The following is an 18,991-nucleotide window of genomic DNA, read 5'->3' as shown; positions in this document are numbered from 1 at the left end:
TTAAAGATATTAGGAGATGTAAATTAGTGACAAGATGCTTTGTATTTTATAATTGGTAAATTTTATAATTCTATAAATGGTTGCATTTGGGAGTACGGAAGGTAAAAAATGGTTCTTTTGCCAACAAATGCGTCACTTTTAATTACTTTTCGTCCAACATTTCCGTGTTGTCAGGAAGTTAAAACCATTAATTTAATTACAAATTAATCGTTTTTTAAAAAAACCGCAAAAATGCAAATTTAATACACCTATCCAACTTAAATTCTACCATTTTGCGCAGCGGGGACTGAACTCTAATTGTGTGGGTAAAAAGTCGAAAAAACTTAAATATAAATATCTGTATTTGAATTAGTATTTATTTGTATTTATCTCATTTTTTGAATTCAACACGATGGGTAACAGAGGTAACTGTGCAGTGATAGGGTTTTCGAATTGCCATTATAAACTTTTTAATTGGAAAAAACAAGAATGTAATGTTCATGAAGGTTTGAAAAAAGAACAATGTGGTTGTAATCGTCCTTTCAATATTTACTGTTTTCCAAGTTCTTTAAGAAATTCTAGAGAAAGAGAAAAGTGGAAAATTTTATTAAAAAGAGAAGGTAAACATAAGAAAGAATGGAAACCATGTGACAGTGATTCTGTTTGTTCGATGCATTTTGTAGATGGAACACTTACCATTGCTAATCCAGATCCTACTTTAAATATGGGATATAACTCTACTAACATTAAGCCAAGAAAGAGTTTATATAAACGTTGTCCAAAATCGAACTTTTTAATTTTGAAAAGTATTAGCACATAATGTAATGACACGAATAATAATACAACTGAAAATAATATCAAAGAGTTAAGTAATAATAATGATAATACAATTTATTTACCACCGCCAAGCTGTGAGCATTCATATGCTAGCCAGTCATTGCTAAATGTGTGTGAAGGATGTAATTCTAAAACGTCTTTGATTGATTCTCTTGTTAAAAAAGTTAATTTCTTGAATATATCCTTGAAGCAACTAAACCAAAAACAAGTTAATCAAACTAAGAAATTGTTGATTTTTTCATGCAACAGAGTCAAAAAAGACAAAAAAATGAACTTATATACAGGAATATCTACAATAGCTTTATTTAATGCCGTCTTCTTACTTATTATACCATTTCTTCAAAAGCTTAGTTACTGGCGAGGACCAAAACATGTTCAGAATACTAGCAAATTAAAGTGCAGATTTCAGTCAACTAAATATAAAAAACTTTCTTATCGTGACAAATTTTTTATAACACTTGACCAACTTTGTCTTGGTACCTTAATGAAGACCTTGCAGAACGATTTGGAATTTCTCCTACAACTTCTTCTAACACATTTACCACATGGATTAAATTTATAAGCAGTGTGTTAGGTAGTGCTCTTATTGTATGGCTTCCACTTGAAACCATCAGGGAAAATTTGCCTAGAGTATTTAATAATGCAGGATATTACAAGTGTTGTGTGATTATTGATTGTGCTGAAGTTTTTATTGAACAACCCAAGTCTCTTTTAGCACAAGCATCAACTTGGTCTGATTATAAACAACACAATATGTATAAGTTTCTTGTTGGAATTTCGCCTAGTGGTTTTATCACTTTTTTATCTGATTGTTATGGTGGAAGATGTTCAGATAATTTTATAACAAAAGACAGTGGTTTTTATGACTTGTTAGAGCGTGACGATGAAGTCATGGCAGATCGTGGATTTCAAATTCGGAAGAACTTTTCTTAAGATTTTGTACTTTGATAATTCCTCCAGGTGCTCGTCTCAAAAGTCAAATGATTGCATCTGAATGTAAAAAAACTAAAAAAAAAGCTAACTTAAGAATACACATTGAACGAGTCATTAATAGAATGAAAACTTATAGAATTTTAAAGAATGTTTTTGCTCTAACAATGTTGCGTCATGTTGATGATATTGTGAGGGTTTGTGCTGTACTCTGTAACTTGAAACCTGTATTGGTCAATAATTCAAGAGATAGAAATATAAAACCTTAAAGTTGTTAAATAATAGTATACAAGGAATAATGTGTTAGCACAGGAATCTGTAATACCTTTCAAAACTAAAAAGTTCTATTTTGTACAAAGTTTATTTAAACTCCTTCTTGGCTTAATGTTAGCAATGGTAGGTGTTCCATCCACAAAATCCATCAAACATACACGATCACTGTCACATGGATTCAATTTTTTCTTATTTTTACCTTCCCTTTTTAATAAAACTTTTCACTTTTCTCTTTCTCTAGAATTTTTTTTAAAGAACTTGGAAAACAGTAAAGATTGAATGGAAGATTACAACTACATTGATCTTTTTTCAAACCTTTATGAACATTACATTCTTGCATTTGTATATTTTCCGAAAAAAAAAAAGACTAATAAGTTTGGCATGCGTTTTTTACCCCCAGCAAGTCTAGGTTCAGGAATCCCTCCCCTTCCTCTGCCTTTTCAAAGCAGGCTTAACCCTTTAACCGTTAATGACGAATATATACGTCATGACAAAACTTTCGAAAAACGGCGTTGACGTATATATACGCAAAATTTATTTGAAGCAGTGTGACACTTACAATACTAAAATAGAAGCCGTCAGACCAGTCATATATTCTAGAACATTCTTCTACAGAAATTTTAAGCTCATAATGGATATTTTTCATTGAGTATAACTGATTTAATTTAAATTTTAGTAAACACTGTTAAAAAATGGCAAGTTTAAAAAAAAAAGCTAGTGATGTGAAACTGAACTCAACAGAAGATATTGTTAGATTTATGCTTGAAAGTGACGAAGAAATTTCAGACTGTAGTAGTAGTGACTTTGATGATGTTATAGATGGCACAGACATCTCCACTGAAGAGGACAGCGATGATGATATGGAAAAGTCAATTGCTGAAAATAATCAAAGTATTGTTACCCAGCCTGTTTCTTTTGTTGTTCCAATTAAAAAAAGACAGCGAATGACTACAAAAAAAACAAAAGTTATGGATAATTTATGTTGGACAAAATGTAAACCTGTATCAAGTATGTGTAGGCAAATATTTCATAGTGAGCCAGGTGTCCACGAGTCTGTAACATCAGATGACCCTCTGGAGATTTTTGAACTCTTATTCACTAATGAACTTATAGATATGATAGTCAAAATGACAAACAAATATGCAGATCAAAGTAATATAGGTAAACTTCACTCTAAGACATCACGTCTTTCCAAATGGGTAGACACAACACCTAGTGACATTCGAATGTACTTAGCTGTACTAAAATACCGTGGCTTGTTACACAAACCTAGAAATGACTGGTATTATTCTAAAAACTTACTAATCACAACACCTGGATTTAGACGCCTAATGTCTCAAAATAAACTTTTACTAATTGAAAAGTATCTCCACTTTGTTGACAATCAAGAGTTAGAGGAGAATTATAATCGCTCTGCAAAAATTCAACCAGTACTAGTTAGTCTAATTGAACACTTCAAGCTTCTCCTAAATCTTAGCCGTGATATTTCGATTGATGAATCTCTGCCCTTGCGGAAAGGTCGTCTAAGCTGGAAACAGTATATTCGAATAAAAAGAGCACGTTTTGGACAAAAATCATTTGTTTTGTGTGATGCAGCTACTGGATATATCTGGAATGTAATTATTTATACAGGAGCAGACACATTAGGAATAGACAATTGTGACGAAGATTATCATGCATCTGAAATCATACTTTCTCTTCTGGATGGGTTGTTAGATTTAGGCCATTGTATTTATATAGATAATTGGTACACTTCAATAGAAATCTGCAAAATTCTCAAACAGCGCTCTACTGATCTAATTGGTACTATTCGGAGAGATCGTAAAGGTTTGCCTCTATCAGTAACGAAAGTTAAATTAAAGCGAGGAGAAAGAGTTGTAGAGTATGAAAATACATTAGGAATTTCTCTCCTAAATTGGAAAGACAAAAGAGATGTATTTATGATGAGTACATGTATACCAGACACAGAGAAGATTGTAGTTAGACGTGGCATTCAAGCAAAAATACCAACTGTTATACACGAGTACAATCAGCTAATGGTTGGTGTAGATCGTTCTGATCAAATGATGACATCGTACCCAACAGAGAGAAAGCGTGTTAAAAAATGGTATAAAAAGGCTTTTAGTCATTTAGTCAACATGGCTTCTTTTAATGCACATATCATTCACAGCAAAAAAAAATGGGAAACTAGATGCTCTTTATTTTAGGCTAAAGCTAATAGAGCAAATTGTTATAATATATAAAAATGAAGTTGAGTCTGCTTTTGATCGACGTGGTGGACGTCCAACACTTGAAGGGAATCCATTCCGACTTACCGAGTCTAACCATTACCCGAGTATGATACCTGCTACTGCTCTAAAAGTTAATGCTACAAGAAGATGCGTAGTTTGTTATAATAAACAAAACAAAACAAGAAAAGAATCACGTTACTTTTGTGCAAAATGTGATGTTGCACTATGTGTTGCACCTTGCTTGGAAAAATATCACACTGTATTAAAATATTAATTTTATATTAAAGTAATGTCTATTTAGTATTTAATATGGATCTAATTTTATGTAATTTTATAATTTTTTAACTATTTTGTTCACTTTATCTTATAAATGCAATTTTTATAGAATTTTTTTTTTTTTTTTTCAAATTAACCTGACGCTGAGGCTATTGCGCGCTAAAATTAGGTGACGGTTAAAGGGTTAACACTGGTAGTAATGGATTTTGTTTAGTTGCTAAAATCTTAAGTTTTGTTAACTTTTATTACGTGTTTCCGTGTTTTTATTAGATAAACCGCCGTTTTATTTGATAATCTAAAATGTTTATAAGTTATTTAAGTATGGAAGATGTTCAACAAGTGTATGTATGCAAACTCAAAAGGTGGTGGCAGTTCATGTTCACTTGCCAATTAGTAAAAGGTGATCGCCGTCCACATTTATGGTCTGCTAAGGTTATAAAAGTTGAAAATCACAAAAAAATAGTGATCACGTTTGCGAGCGTGAATGGAAAAACAGCACAAAATTAATTTTAAATAAATTAATATTAATTAGTGATCGACCGAAGTTGGAATTTTGCCGAAATTTCGGTTTTGGTTCATTTCGGTTGCAGCATTTCTCAACCGAAACCGAAATTTCGGCAAAACTTTTACCGAAATTCAAACAGTAAAAAATAACGTGTTTAAACAATGCTCTTTTGATATTTGTTTTATTAAGAGTTGATTTGTTGTTATAAATGAAATGATGTAAATTAATAATTAAGAATATAATGTAAAATGTTAACTTGTAATTAATTAAAAAAATATTTTTTGAATTTAAATTTGAAAAAAATTAATTATTATTTTAATAATGCTTTTTGAATTACGGTTTTTGGTTTGAAGTTGAACCGAAATTTTGGTTCAACTTCAAACCGAAATTTCGGTTTGAACCGAAACTTGAAAAAAACTACCGAAACCGAAATTTCGGTTTCGGTTAAAAGCAAAATTTCGGCCGAAACCGAAGTTTTCCAATCACTAATAATAATGTTAACTTATTTCTAGAAATAAAACTTACTAATATTTCAAGTTTTAATAATATTAAAACCATGTGCCATATTTATTTTTCCTTTTCAAATAAAAAACAAACTGCCATATATTGTAACAGTAAAAATCTTTATTAAGCCTGTACTAAATGCTACTGAAGCAGTTTAAGAACTAAATGATAAATATCAAAAAATATTTTAACTAACAATCTAAAATGCAGTGATCAGTTATCTTATTAGATGGTTGGTTACCTGAAAAAGACAGTATTAAACAATGGCCAATGGTTTTCCTAACCATTTTTGCTTTCAGACATTTACAACGTATTAATGACACAAGCCATAAAGTTTGGCTGATTATAAGTTCAATAACCACTTGTAGGCAGTTTGCATAACAAGTTTAATCCAATTTCTAATTATTCAACAAAGCTTAGTGTTGAATAAAAATTATGCTCAAATAATATTTATAGTAATAGTCTATAAATTTACACTTGATTTCTTCCCATTTGTTATTGTCAAATTTTATATGTTCAATAAAATTTCCATGAAGTGTCCACACCATAAAATATGAGTGATGGTGCCTTGTAACCATTTGTACAGGGCATTTCATATAATATGGATGATTTTTATTTAAAGAAATACCAACATCATTTTAAATCAAATATGGAAGTGTTATGCTTGGATCAGGTGGGGACAAGTAATTTATAGAAAATGGGCATTTAACTTCAAGACATGCAGGTGGACAACACAAACAAGTAACAATATGATCAGGACTACCACCAATGAAGGAATATCTCTATCTAAAAATAACCCACAATCATGGATTGCTACACCTTTATGATTGATTTTTAGATTTTCATAAAATCTGTTAACAGCATTCTGTTCCATTTCCCTGCAATACTTTATTGCCGGTATGTTTGAATTAACAAATGACATGCCAGATATACGTTGATTTAACTCCCACATATCAGCATCAATTTTATTTAATTTGTTCATTTTCGTCCAAATATCATAACTTTTTAAAGCTGTTATAACACCTTTTCTATATTCATACCAATATTTGTGTTTATTTTGTCCTTTGGTCATCTACTCAATTTCTTCAATATTTTAAAGTGTCATATGAAGTGTTATATTTTTTTCAAGTAATAATATATCTTTTGACATTACCAGTATATCATTAACACTCATTAGATTTGATTGGCAAGTACTAATGTGGTTTACTACTTCTAAACTAAAGTCAATATCTGGTTTTGGGACAGTATTAAAAATGATGGAATTAGGCGCTATTTCTTTTAACGCTTTTGCAACATCCTGAAGATTAAGTTTAGTAGAATAATTAGAAATTGGATTAAATTTCTTATACAAACTGTCTACAAATGGTCTTTTTTTTTTTAAATGTTGATAAAAATTTTCTCTGCTAAAATCTAGATTTTTAATTTTAACAGGTAAAACGTCTTTTCGATTTGGAAGCCATTGATTTGAAACCATTGTGCAAGCCGGATTTGTTAAGCCCATTCTTACAGCAGTTTCAATTCTAAACATTGTTGCAGCAACATGGTTACATGTTTGGCTCATTCCTGCTATACATGTACAGTTACAAGATCGGATTTTTGTATTTTCTTTTTCTATAATCAACCACAGTTTATGGCTTGTGTCATTAATACATGTGAATATCTGCATTCACCTTTTATTGCAAAATGGACTTTCCTCACTTATACAGTGATATGAGAATTCTTGAAGCCAGCCTGTTTTATAAAAAACCAAAAGCTTTTGAATTTTTATAATCATTTAAGTCATTGCTGCCTAATTCAGATGGGTTAAACATCAAATAGTTAAAAATATCTGGATACAAATACATTAGCTATAATTTAATACTGTCCTCTTCAGGTAACCATCCATCTAATAAGATAAACGGATCACTGCATTTAATATTGTTAATGAAAAGTTTTTTTTGATATTCATCTTTAAGTTCTTCTTGATGAAAATGTACGCAACCTATGGACAATGAGCATTGTTATTCTGCAAGTGTTCATGAAGCAATGCATAAATTATCTGGATTTGACATTGGAGTTACGGAAAGCAATAAAGAAATGGGTATTAAAAGATTAGTATGTGATTATGAACATTGTGAGTTGTTTTATGACTGGTTTTCTGTAAGAAATCTATTCAATACTGTCGATAAAAATCTATATTCATTATCTACAGGTCTTGTGTCAGTCAATGGTGAAGATCTTGTCAATTGTGACGAGGCTGAGAACATTTCTTAACGGCCTTAAGTTCAATGAAGCAAAGTTTAAAAAGAATACATTGTTTTCTTTAGATGTTTTGATCAATAGCGTAAAACTAGACAAACAAACTGATTGTTGTGTCGATCCAAAACTCCTTTTTAATAGACTTGCAGCAATTGCAGAAAGAGAGGATGACGTTGAACTATATTTTGATTATGAGCTTACTCATCTCCCACAATCATTGTTTAAAAATTACCTAATGCTGAAAGCAAACAAATCATCTTTGCGCAAAGTGATTCTTCCTGACAACGAAATTAAAGCAATTACAAATGTCAGTTTGTGCAAATATGTCCTTGATGTAGGTTCCTTACTCCACAGAGTTCTTTGGAACAAAGGTATGAGGTTTGTAGAAATTGTTGAGACCTACATCAGCTATATAAGAAAAAATTATGCCACCACTTATATTATATTTGATGGTTATGATAAGAAATCTTCAATTAAATCTAATGATTTCAATTAAATCTAATGATAATCATCAGAAGAAAATGCAAAGATTCTTCCCAAAATCTTGTTATAAGAGAAAATAATCAGGTTCCGTACTCACAAGAGCGTTTTTTATCGAATTCTCACAACAAGACACAATTAATTTTGCTTTTGTCAAATTACCTTAAATGAGATGGATATGAAGTATATATTTGCGAAGGGGATGCTGACACGAAAATTGTCTTTAAATCGTTGGAAGTTGCAAAGGGAATTTCACCATGCATTGTTGTTGCTGATGATACTGATATAGCAGTTATGCTAATGTATCATTGGAAAGATGAATTAAATGAGATTTTTTTTTATCAAGAAAAAAAGAAAAAACTCTGGATTATTAAAGATGCTCAATCTCGAGTAATCGATTTTAAAGAACATCTGTTATTTGTTCACGCATGGTCAGGATGTGACTTGACATCTTCAATACTGGGAAAAAGAAAACCTAGTTTTTTAAAATTACTGCAAAAATCCAATAATATACAATCAGTATCTGAAATTATTTTGGATTACTGGGCAACCAAAAAAGAAGTTAGAGAATCTGCAGTAAGGGCTTTCATTGAAGTTTTTGGTGGAAATGCTGAATCTTCGTTAAGGAAAATGCGGTTGGTATTTGAAAGTTTAATTATAATTTTGTGGATTTAAGTCACTCATTTAGATTTAGAAAGTGTCATATTTTCATAGCATTTTTCTTAGGTATTTAAAATATAAACAAATGGTTTGTGAAGGAATTATTAAGCCAGAAAAGTTACCACCCACAGACCATGCTGCTTATTTTCATGGTCTTAGAGTCCACCTACAAGTTGTTGAATGGCAAATGCTAGATGAATCTTTCAACTTGGATCCTAAAGAATGGGGATGGAAGTTAGATAATGGTTGTCTTCTTCCAATACCAACAGACAAAGAAGTGGCTCCACCCAATATATTAAAAGTGATTCGCTGCGATTGTAAAACTTCGTCAAGAAATATGTGCGGAACTAATATGTGTTCTTGCAGGAAAAATGGATTAAAATGCATGTCTGCATGCGGTGGCTGTCATGGGCAAGACTGCAGTAATAAAACGTTAAATTTTATTTTTTGAATATACTCATAATCTTCTTTAAATATTTTTGTTTTTTTTGGAATACAAATATTTTGCATTTTTAGGATTTTGAAATTGAAGAAGATTCAAGTGATGAAATTAAAAACGAGAGAAATTTATTTGATGATTTGTTTTGAGAAAAGTAAGATATCGGACATCTATTTTTAAAGAAATTTGCATTCAAGTCTTAAAGTTATTTTAAAAGAATATATTATTTTCTAATTTTTTCCGATTTAAAATTGCGCACAGACAAAAGTTATATTATTATGTTTTGAAAACAAAAAGTATAACATTTTAACGATTTTACACTTTTCAAACGTAAATAACTTAAAAAATAATTTTTTTCAAGTAATTGTTCGAATATAAATATTGATCAGCATAAAATTTTTGATCCAACGATATAAAGATTATGCCCCTTTTTTGTACTCCAAATTGCCCCAAAAAGGATGTTCCCGTAGCGCAATCAACGGGGCTTTTTTTTACGCTCATCCAGACAGCCTACTTTCTCTCTGCAAAATTTCAGCTTTATACCATTTTTGTCCGGGTTTGACCCTATTTTTCGCTAATTCTCTCCTATATGTACAGTAGAATCCCGTTAACTCGGACTCTGAAGGGGTATATATATTTTGTCAGACTTAGCAACTTATCAAGATTTAGAGACTTATCTACACAGAATGACATAGGAATGTTTTGGTGTCTGGTGTTTAAAAGCCACATATAACATGTTTATCCTCATTTAGGGATACTCTCATCCTCACTCTGAATATGTTTTTTTCTTTTGACGTGATTCTTTGTCGAATTTATAGTATTAAGTATTTTTATGTTATAATTCTACTTGTTACTTTCTTTTAGCAACCTTCAATATTTTTGATAAATAAAATTTAATCTATATCAGTAAAAATGTTTAGTTTGTTAACCTATATTTGACGCTAAGGTATTTAACTTTTGAATGTTTTAAGTTTTGATTTTTAATTGATGTTTTTGAATTTTTAATACAATCGTCATTAATAAATAGAATTTTATTGAGGATTAACCTAATCGAAGATATCAGTGAAAATTTTTTATTATGTTTAATTATATTTGACACAAAGGTATTTTATTTTTGAGCTTTCAAAGTTGGAAACTTTTATTGAAGTATTAAAAGTTTTGTTATATGCACTTATATTCAATTCAAAATAAAAGTCCTAGCTGAGCGAAGTTTTTTCCCGAAGGGACCCAAAAAAACAGTACGCAAATGGTCCAACTTAACCAGTGTATGACTTAATGGGATGATTTATAGAAAAACATCTACTGCCATTGATTGAAACATTATTTTACAAGTCAATCAAAACAGATTTGAAACTGCTCAAAACTGCTAAAAAGAAAAGACGATGATGAATCCAAATTGTACCTGATCTCATCGGATGGGCAGCAAAAAGTGTGGCAAAAACAAGGGGAGGAATGCAAATTAAGTTGCATGAGAGGAACAGTAAAACACAGTCATAAAAATGTTATAGTGTGGAGATGGTTTGGCGAGGAGCTGGCATATTGACTTTTATTGAATCAACTATGAAAGCCAAATCATATATAGACATTTCAAAGAAAAATTTAAAGCCCTTTGCTTGTAAATTCTGAAATGATTTTGTGTTTCAACAGAACAGTGACCCGAAACATATTGCCATAGCAACAAAGGATTATTTTCGAAAGAATGATATTAATGTAATGGAATGGCCTGACCAGTCTCTCAACCCTAATCCCATTAAGTATTGGTAGTACATTCTTGACCGGAAAATTGGAGATTTTACAGAAGACAAAATGATCTAAAAGCAGCCGTCTTCGAAGCAAGGGAGAAAATAACTCCAGAAGAAACACAATCTCTAGTAGAATTGATGTCTTGATGACGGCAAGCAAATATTCTGGCAAAGGGTGGCCCAACCAAATATTAAAATAGTTTTTTTGCCTAAATTCTGCGAGAAAATATTTGATGAATCGCACAGTTAATTTTTCTACGTCGATTCTATTCAAAATATAATAAAGTAGTGCATAAAATAGTAATAAAAAAAGTAATGTATAAATTATTATTTTTTTATAGTTTTGTTTTTTGGGCGTTGAGTTTTGTATTGGCTAGAATTGCCACCATTAGTCTGGCAGTATTTATTATTGGGTATGGCTTATTTTTAATATTTAATGTTTTATAATATTTTATAAGTAATCTTGTTTATATTTTATTTTATCTCTTGTACAACTTATGTTTGTATAACCTTTTTAATTTTTTTTCTATTTTTATAATTCTAGTTTTATCAAGATCTATAATTATTTTTATTTAACAATATACAGGTTTCTAATTTAGTAATTTATTTACAGGTTTGGCTTATCAAAGTATAACGTGCCTAATGTCGATATTGCCCAAGGGAATTTTAACACTCAAACTTTACGGTAAAGTTATTTTGTTATTTTATTTTTTTTAGTTTTAAATTTTATTTCAACAGTCTAAAAATAGTTTTTTAAATATATGACAGAGAATTTTATTTTTAATTTGTTTATACTTCTCTTTTACTGCAATATTGAGTTTTATTTCAATGTTGCAGTGAAAGAGGAAGATAAATAAATTAAATATATATGTATATATATATATATATATATATATATATATATATATATATATATATATATATATATATATATATATATATATATATATATATATATATATATATATATATATATATATATATATATATATATATATATTTATATATATATTAGTAGAGAATCACTTGACAAAAATTTTTTTTCATTTTACACTTTACATCAACAAAGATTCATCAGAAATTTCTGATGAATCTTTGTTGATAAAAAACAGTGTAAAATGAAAAAAAATTTTGTTAAGTGATTTTCTACTAATATATAATTGCTCTGTTCTTTTAAGAACATTGAGCACTCTATTGTATAGAATACATTTAAAAGTTGTTTAAATATATATATATATATATATATATATTTATATATATATATATATGTATATATATATATATATATATGTATATATATATATATATATATATGTATATATATATATATATATGTATATATATATATATATATGTATATATATATATATATATATATATATGTATATATATATATGTATATATATATATGAAGACCTCAGTGGAAAAACCGCCGTTGTCACATTTAAAAAGTCTTGAGAAAGTATTTATTGATCGTTAATAAAAGTCTTTATTTAAAGCAAATGAAACTAAGCAATTTAAAAAAATTTATATTTATGTATTAAATTTATATAATTATTTTATTTAAAATTTATTCAAAAACAAAACATTTTATAATTTTTTATACAAAATTTTTTTTTCTTTGCTTTAAATAAAGACATTTATTAATGATCAACAAATACTTTCTCAATACTTTTTAAATGTGACAACGCCGGTTTTTCCACTGAGGTCTTCATATATATATATATATATATATATATATATATATATATATATATAAGTATGTATGCTTGTATGTATATATATGTTGTTTGTTAATAGTGTTGGATGGTTAGCCGCAATAGTTTTAATTCAAGCTTGGATGGCTTGGAACTTTATAACGTTTCAAGTACGCCGCTACCGTGAAAGAACTCCTCAAAAGAAACCAAAATCGGATGGAAAGCAAGAAAAGAAGAAGAAAAAACATGAAAATGGCCTAGAAAAATCTCCGTCATTAAAAAATAAAAAAGAATAAAGGTCATTATATTCATAAATTAATATCTGCCCAATATCTCATGTAATCGATTCTCTCAATAGAAAATAGTCGAATTTTTTTTAATATAACGTTGTTCCACTAACAAAATAGTTGCTTTTTTAACTTAACCCTTTCGCGACTGACTTAAAAACAGCTATATGACTGCGCGTAAAATAACGATCTAGGATCATGATCAATTAAAAGAGTATAAAATAAAAATTACTAGTCAGAATTTTAAAAATAAGACCTTGTTTTTTTTGTCAAAGAATTGGCTTTCAGGAAATTAAAAAACTAAAAAAAAAAATTTATTATCTTAGTAACGTGATCAAAATATATCATGTTGAAATAAACAAAAATATATAGTTTCTCTATGTAACCTTTAACAAATAAAGAAGAAATACATAAACATACCCTTTTCTAATTTAAATAAATGATACATTTATTTTGGTGATCAAACAAAAAAAATCTTCACCACTATCACTGAAAAAATATCAAGGATCTCATTCATGACAGTATACTTTTTATCTGTTTTTGTCATTTTTTTAAATTAATTTTTGAGCGATCCATAAATGCAGTTAACAAACGGTTTGAAGGATTAACTTAAGATATTATTCACATTTCAAAAATGAGTTTAAAGTTTTCCCCAATTGCTATAGATGATTTGAAATATTCAAAATTGTTTATGCACCGCCATGCGGGTCACTCGTCATTTAGAAACAAATTTTATGAACCGCCATACGGGTCACTCGTCACGAAAGGGTTAAACGTCTTGGAAAAAAGATCGAAAAAAAATTAATTACCTTCCTCTTTTCCGGTGGATAATATCATGACTCATTTTTAAAATGAGTTTTTTCGACATTTATTTGATAGTATTATGGTAGTCAACTTCAATTCAAATTATTTTCTTTAATAATCGATTTATATTATTCTAATTATTCTACTTATGTTGCAATTTACTTGGAGCTAGCATTAGAAAAAACAAAATGTCCAACATTACCTTATTCGACATTACCTTATTCTCCTGTTTATTAAGTAGTTTTAAAGCTGTTGCTCGCGCAACGGTACCGTCGCTTTAATTTTTTTCTTAAAGCCACGGTAGTGATTTTTGATTGGTTGATTTTTTTTTCTTTTATTTAAAGAATGCATGGCCAAACAAAAACCCTTAATCGATGTATGAGCGCTCCACTGCACCTATCCCTAAATCAGTCGATGTTTGTGCGCTCCACTTCGCCTATCCTTAAATCAGTCGATGTATGTACACTCAATGCGCCTATCCCTAAATCAATTACAACGTGAACTGTAAATAATTAATCAACATTGTAAATGTTCTAATAAGCCTATAAAATATATTTTAATAATTTTTCTTTTAAAAGTTGTTTGCAATTATTATATTTTTAAAACAGACAATTACGAGCAATTTTAAAAATAGGTAAATAAAAATATGACATTAAGTAAAAAATAATCATTAAGACCATGCATCTTGTAATCAGTCGATGTATGTACGCTCACTGCGTCTATCCCTATATCAGTCGATGTATGTTAGTAATATAAATTATAAAAATAACTATTTATAAAAACAATAACGTTTTAAAGATACAAACTAGATAAGTCCACTTTGTACACTCTCTAAACCAACGTCGTCAATGTGGTAGCGCCTAAATGGGGTTCGTGAGCCTTTTAAGCAAAGGAGGGATGCTCACGTAATCTCCATCGAAAGACGTGTCCTTAACCAATATATATTTGTTCCATACTTCTCACCATTCGTAATAGACAGTTTATTCGCAAGTAGAGCCGTGAACCGATTACATTCGTCTCCGAATCCACCATTGGTACCAAAAATCAATGGGGTGAATGTACCATGTTCAACTTCAAGAACTCGTTCTAAATATTCACGTTTATTTTTTTTGCTTCCTCGTGTCTACAGAATATCTGTTTCGTTGGTTGTTTTTTGGAGAACTTGGAGTTTACGTGCGTTACTCTAACATCAAAAAGTGCAGTTTTTCCCTTCCTCCCAAATCCTTTAGCTTTTATATCCAATCTAGCTTCGTCGCTTGTATTGGCAGTTTTGAAATAAAATTTTTCATTTGTCAACGGAATTAAATGAGGCTCCACTTGAACATCAGTAAAAACTTTAGCTCGGCAAACAGTTAAAAAATCTCTGATATTATCATGTCTGTTACAAACAAAGTCACCTTTTTTGCAAGACATTGCATGCATCTCGTTAAATTTGTCTCCTCAAGCACAGTAAGTTGGTAAATTAGCAAGTGGCATATCTCAATCTAAGTGCGTCCTTAAACTCTTCCTTAATTAAGTCGAGGTTTTGTTCTTTAATTGGTAAAGTGTTTAACTAGCTGCTGGCGCCTTTATCACAGGCCTGTTCAACCAGTTGTTTCAGATTTTCTGGAAGCCTTGTATGTATTATTTTGACCTCTTCTTTTTTTTTTATTTATCAATGTTTGTTTTCGTTTTTATTTCTGAAACCGTTTTACCGAAGTCGTCTTTTTCTTTAATGAAATCTAACTGTTTAAGTATAGATTCTACGTGCAACTTGGTTATTTTCTTAGAGGCAGTATGTTGTTCCTTGACTTCAGTTATTAAAGAAGTATGTGAATTTAGATCTATATCCATTAACAAATGCTGCGTAAGCGGTTTGTGGTTGTGTATTAGCAATTTCGCAGAGATTGTTAAGTTCATTAGACCATTTACTTACTAAATCCTTGCAATACACTTTTTTGTATGCTTCCGAACCAAGGGCGGCTCCTAAATGTCTTTTTGCCTGGGTATTTATAGAATTTCAAAATATAGGTTTAGCTTTTTCAACTTGATTGTCAGATTTTACAACTAACCAGTATTTTGACTTTTTTTTTTTTTTTTTTTTTATGTAATTATTTATTTTGCCGTTTAAAAATGTCTACATTGCAAATACATTTATATAAACTATTGGCTGGAGCAAGAAGAAGGCGTATTCAGCCTTATCGCCGAACCCCATTTAAAAAAAATAATAGCAATAAATTCTACATTACCGTAACGTAAAAATATATATATATATATATATATATATATAAAATAACAAATAGAAATGAAAACCGAAAATAACTAATATAATTAGAAATAAAAATATTTAATTGAATAGGAAGTTAATTTTAATTTATATTTTGGAACAATAAAATTGTTATCTGAAAACTTTGTTGAGTATTTATGGTTAATTTTATTAAAATAAGATTGAAATATTTTTGGAGATAATCCATTTTTTGTTTTAAACTTGGTGTAAATTAAGTTTATACACATTTATACACATTATACAATAAAACTTGGTGTAAATTAAGTTTATACACGTTTAAAACACCGAGCACACGTAGAAGTAGTTCGCAAGGAACACTTCTGTCGGCTCCAAATACTATTCTGCACGCATTTTTTGTTTGTTGTAGAGTTTCTATAGCTTTGTATGGTTAGTACTACCCCACACAATATTACAATAAGACAAATAACTATGGATAAAGGCAAAATACAATTTTTTCAGGGATGATATATATTTAGAAAAGGTTTAGCCCTAAACATCATTGCAATATTTTTTGAGATTTTTTTTTCAATATTATTTATAAATGAATACCACTGTAAATTTTCATCCAGTTTTACTCCTAAAAAATTTTTCTGAATCATTCTCTTTTAATAAAAGAGAATCATTCTCTTTTATTAAAAGAGAATGATTCTCTTTTAATAAAATTGTTATTAATTTTAAGATCTGGTAATTTGAGAGGAATATTTTCAGATTTACTTACTTTTGAAAAAGTATATATTTTGTTTTATCCGCATTTAGTGAAAGTTTATTACTTTCAAACCACTCACTAACTTTACATAGCTGTTCGTTAACTATTTTAAAAAGTGATTTAACATCTCTGTGAGAAAAAAAAGATTAGAATCATCAGCAAACAAAATTAGGTTTAAAAGATTTGTTGATAAGTATAAGTCGTTTATGTACAACAAGAATAAAAGGGGTCCTAAGATTTGATCCCTGAGGAACCCCGCAAGTTATGGAGTATGGAATTGTATTTGTTTGATCATAGTATAAAAATTGCTCTCTGTTTGTCAGATAATATTTGAACCGAAGTAAGTTTTTATTTTTCACTCCGTAGTTTTCGAGTTTTGTTATTAGAATATAGTGATTTACGGTATCAAAAGCTTTGAACAGATCAATGAAAACTCCTAATGTAAAACAGTCATTATCTAAGGCGTTAGATATTTGATTGGAAATCAATTATCTAACGCCTAAATTAAAGCCAAATTGTTTGCAATACAACATATCATTCTCAGTTAGATGATTATAAAGTCTGTGATACATTATTCTCTCTAGCAATTTTGAGAAATATGGTAATATTGATATAGACCTGTAATTTAAAATATTTGACTTATCTCCAGATTTAAAAATTGGTGTAATACGGGCAGTTTTTAACTTATCAGGAACAATACCTGACTTTAATGAGAGATTGAAAATGTGACGTCATTGAACCTTCTTTATTTCAATAAAGCAGGTTCAATGACGTCAAATACTGATTTTACAATATCGACACTAATTTTATCAAAACCTTCACTTTTGTTTTTTTTGAGACTGCTAAAAGCAGTTCTCAACTCACTCAGTTTTAAATCAGTTTAATCCATAAATTTATCATAAGTTTTTAGGCATGAATCGAATGGAATGGAATTATTAGGAATTTTAGAGGCCAAATTTGGGCCAATATTAACAAAGTAGTTGTTTAGTTCTTCAGCTATAATTGATTTTTCATAAACTAACTTTCCATTAATTAAAAGATTTTTTGGCAGCGTGCTTTTGTTGTAATTATTTTTTCCAATTAAATCCTCAATTACATTCCATATTTTTTTAGTGTTTCCTAAGGTTTTTTCTAATAACTGAGCATAATAAAGTTTTTTTGAATATTTTTTGGTTTTTTCAAATATATTTTTTTATTTTTGTAAATTATTTCATTTTTATAAGATTTTTTTTTAAGATATTTTATATATAATTTTCTTTCTTTTTTGAAGATTTTAGTAAACCCTTAGACTTATTTACATAATACCCATGCAAAGCTCCAACTTCCTCTAGACATTTATACCACTTTTTTAACGACTGCAGTTTTCCTGCTGCGGTGGCATCATCGACTAACCATACTTATTTTACTTCAGACTAGCTCCAGTGCATTTATGATTGTCAGAGTGCTAAGAGAGTACCATGGCATAGCAAGGGGGTCGCCTTGTGTCGTTCCTTCTCTCGAAAAATAGTTTCTCTACCGTAGGTAAATAGTTTTGCCGGTTTACGATAAGTGTTGATTAAATACATGATTAAAATTGGACATCTGAATAATATGTAGTGCAGCGGAGTTAAAAGTGTTTCTAGCATCAATTAGCAAATCCCATCTGTATCTTCTTGGTAAAATATCTCTTGCATGGCATGTATTGTAGCTTTTGCTCCTGCACCGTGTCCTGCGCATGCTTGTAGTGGTCCAGCTGACTCTTTCATTTCTTTTTGACAGTGTTAGCTTATGGTTTTACCTACAATCCTTCGTAACACTTCCTCTATTCCTATGGGACAAATCCCCGGATTTTTTTCCAAAGGAATTAATTGACAAGCAATGTAGGGTTAAACTATATCAGGATGGTACAATTTTGTTGCAACATTTTTTTTAAATATCGTTTTTTCTTCTCGCAGCGTCTTACAAGAGGGTCCAAAACACTTTAAGCATAATACTCTGCGGTAAAGGTCTACATCCATACCAGAAGGACCTGCGGATCCTTTGGTCCGCAAAGGATCAAAAAGACACTCTGGAATGTTTTGCAACGAGCCATATAGGAAATAACTATCTTGTACCGGAGATACATTTGGGTGTTTACAATTCTTTCAATACATTTTCT

General features: G+C 29.6%; 3 protein-coding genes across 3 annotated transcripts in view; all 3 read left to right on the top strand.

The window, feature by feature from the left end:
• The window catches only part of LOC100200891 (translocating chain-associated membrane protein 1-like 1), a 34,087-nt gene extending 20,994 nt beyond the window's left edge, over positions 1-13,093 (top strand). The window contains exons 8-10 of the mRNA XM_065796024.1: positions 11,436-11,507; positions 11,708-11,779; positions 12,895-13,093. Coding sequence (XP_065652096.1) covers positions 11,436-11,507; positions 11,708-11,779; positions 12,895-13,087 — 337 coding nt within the window. The 3' untranslated portion in view covers positions 13,088-13,093. The remainder of the gene's footprint in view (positions 1-11,435; positions 11,508-11,707; positions 11,780-12,894) is intronic.
• Positions 2,470-4,558, top strand: LOC136079740 (piggyBac transposable element-derived protein 4-like). The gene is made up of 2 exons (XM_065796023.1): positions 2,470-4,188; positions 4,439-4,558. Exons 1-2 carry the CDS (start codon positions 2,712-2,714, stop codon positions 4,522-4,524), a joined length of 1,563 nt encoding a protein of 520 aa, XP_065652095.1. The 5' UTR covers positions 2,470-2,711; the 3' UTR covers positions 4,525-4,558.
• Positions 7,727-11,418, top strand: LOC136079741 (uncharacterized). The gene is made up of 3 exons (XM_065796025.1): positions 7,727-8,888; positions 8,980-9,335; positions 9,430-11,418. The coding sequence occupies exons 1-3, from the start codon at positions 8,548-8,550 to the stop codon at positions 9,435-9,437; spliced, it is 705 nt and encodes a 234-aa protein (XP_065652097.1). The 5' UTR covers positions 7,727-8,547; the 3' UTR covers positions 9,438-11,418.
• Positions 13,094-18,991: the final 5,898 nt, after the last annotated feature.

Source organism: Hydra vulgaris, chromosome 04, assembly GCF_038396675.1.
Source record: "Hydra vulgaris chromosome 04, alternate assembly HydraT2T_AEP".
NCBI classification, from domain to species: Eukaryota; Metazoa; Cnidaria; class Hydrozoa; order Anthoathecata; family Hydridae; genus Hydra; species Hydra vulgaris.
The sequence above is the reverse complement of the archived record's forward strand: the minus strand, read 5'-3'. Positions and strand labels throughout refer to the sequence as shown.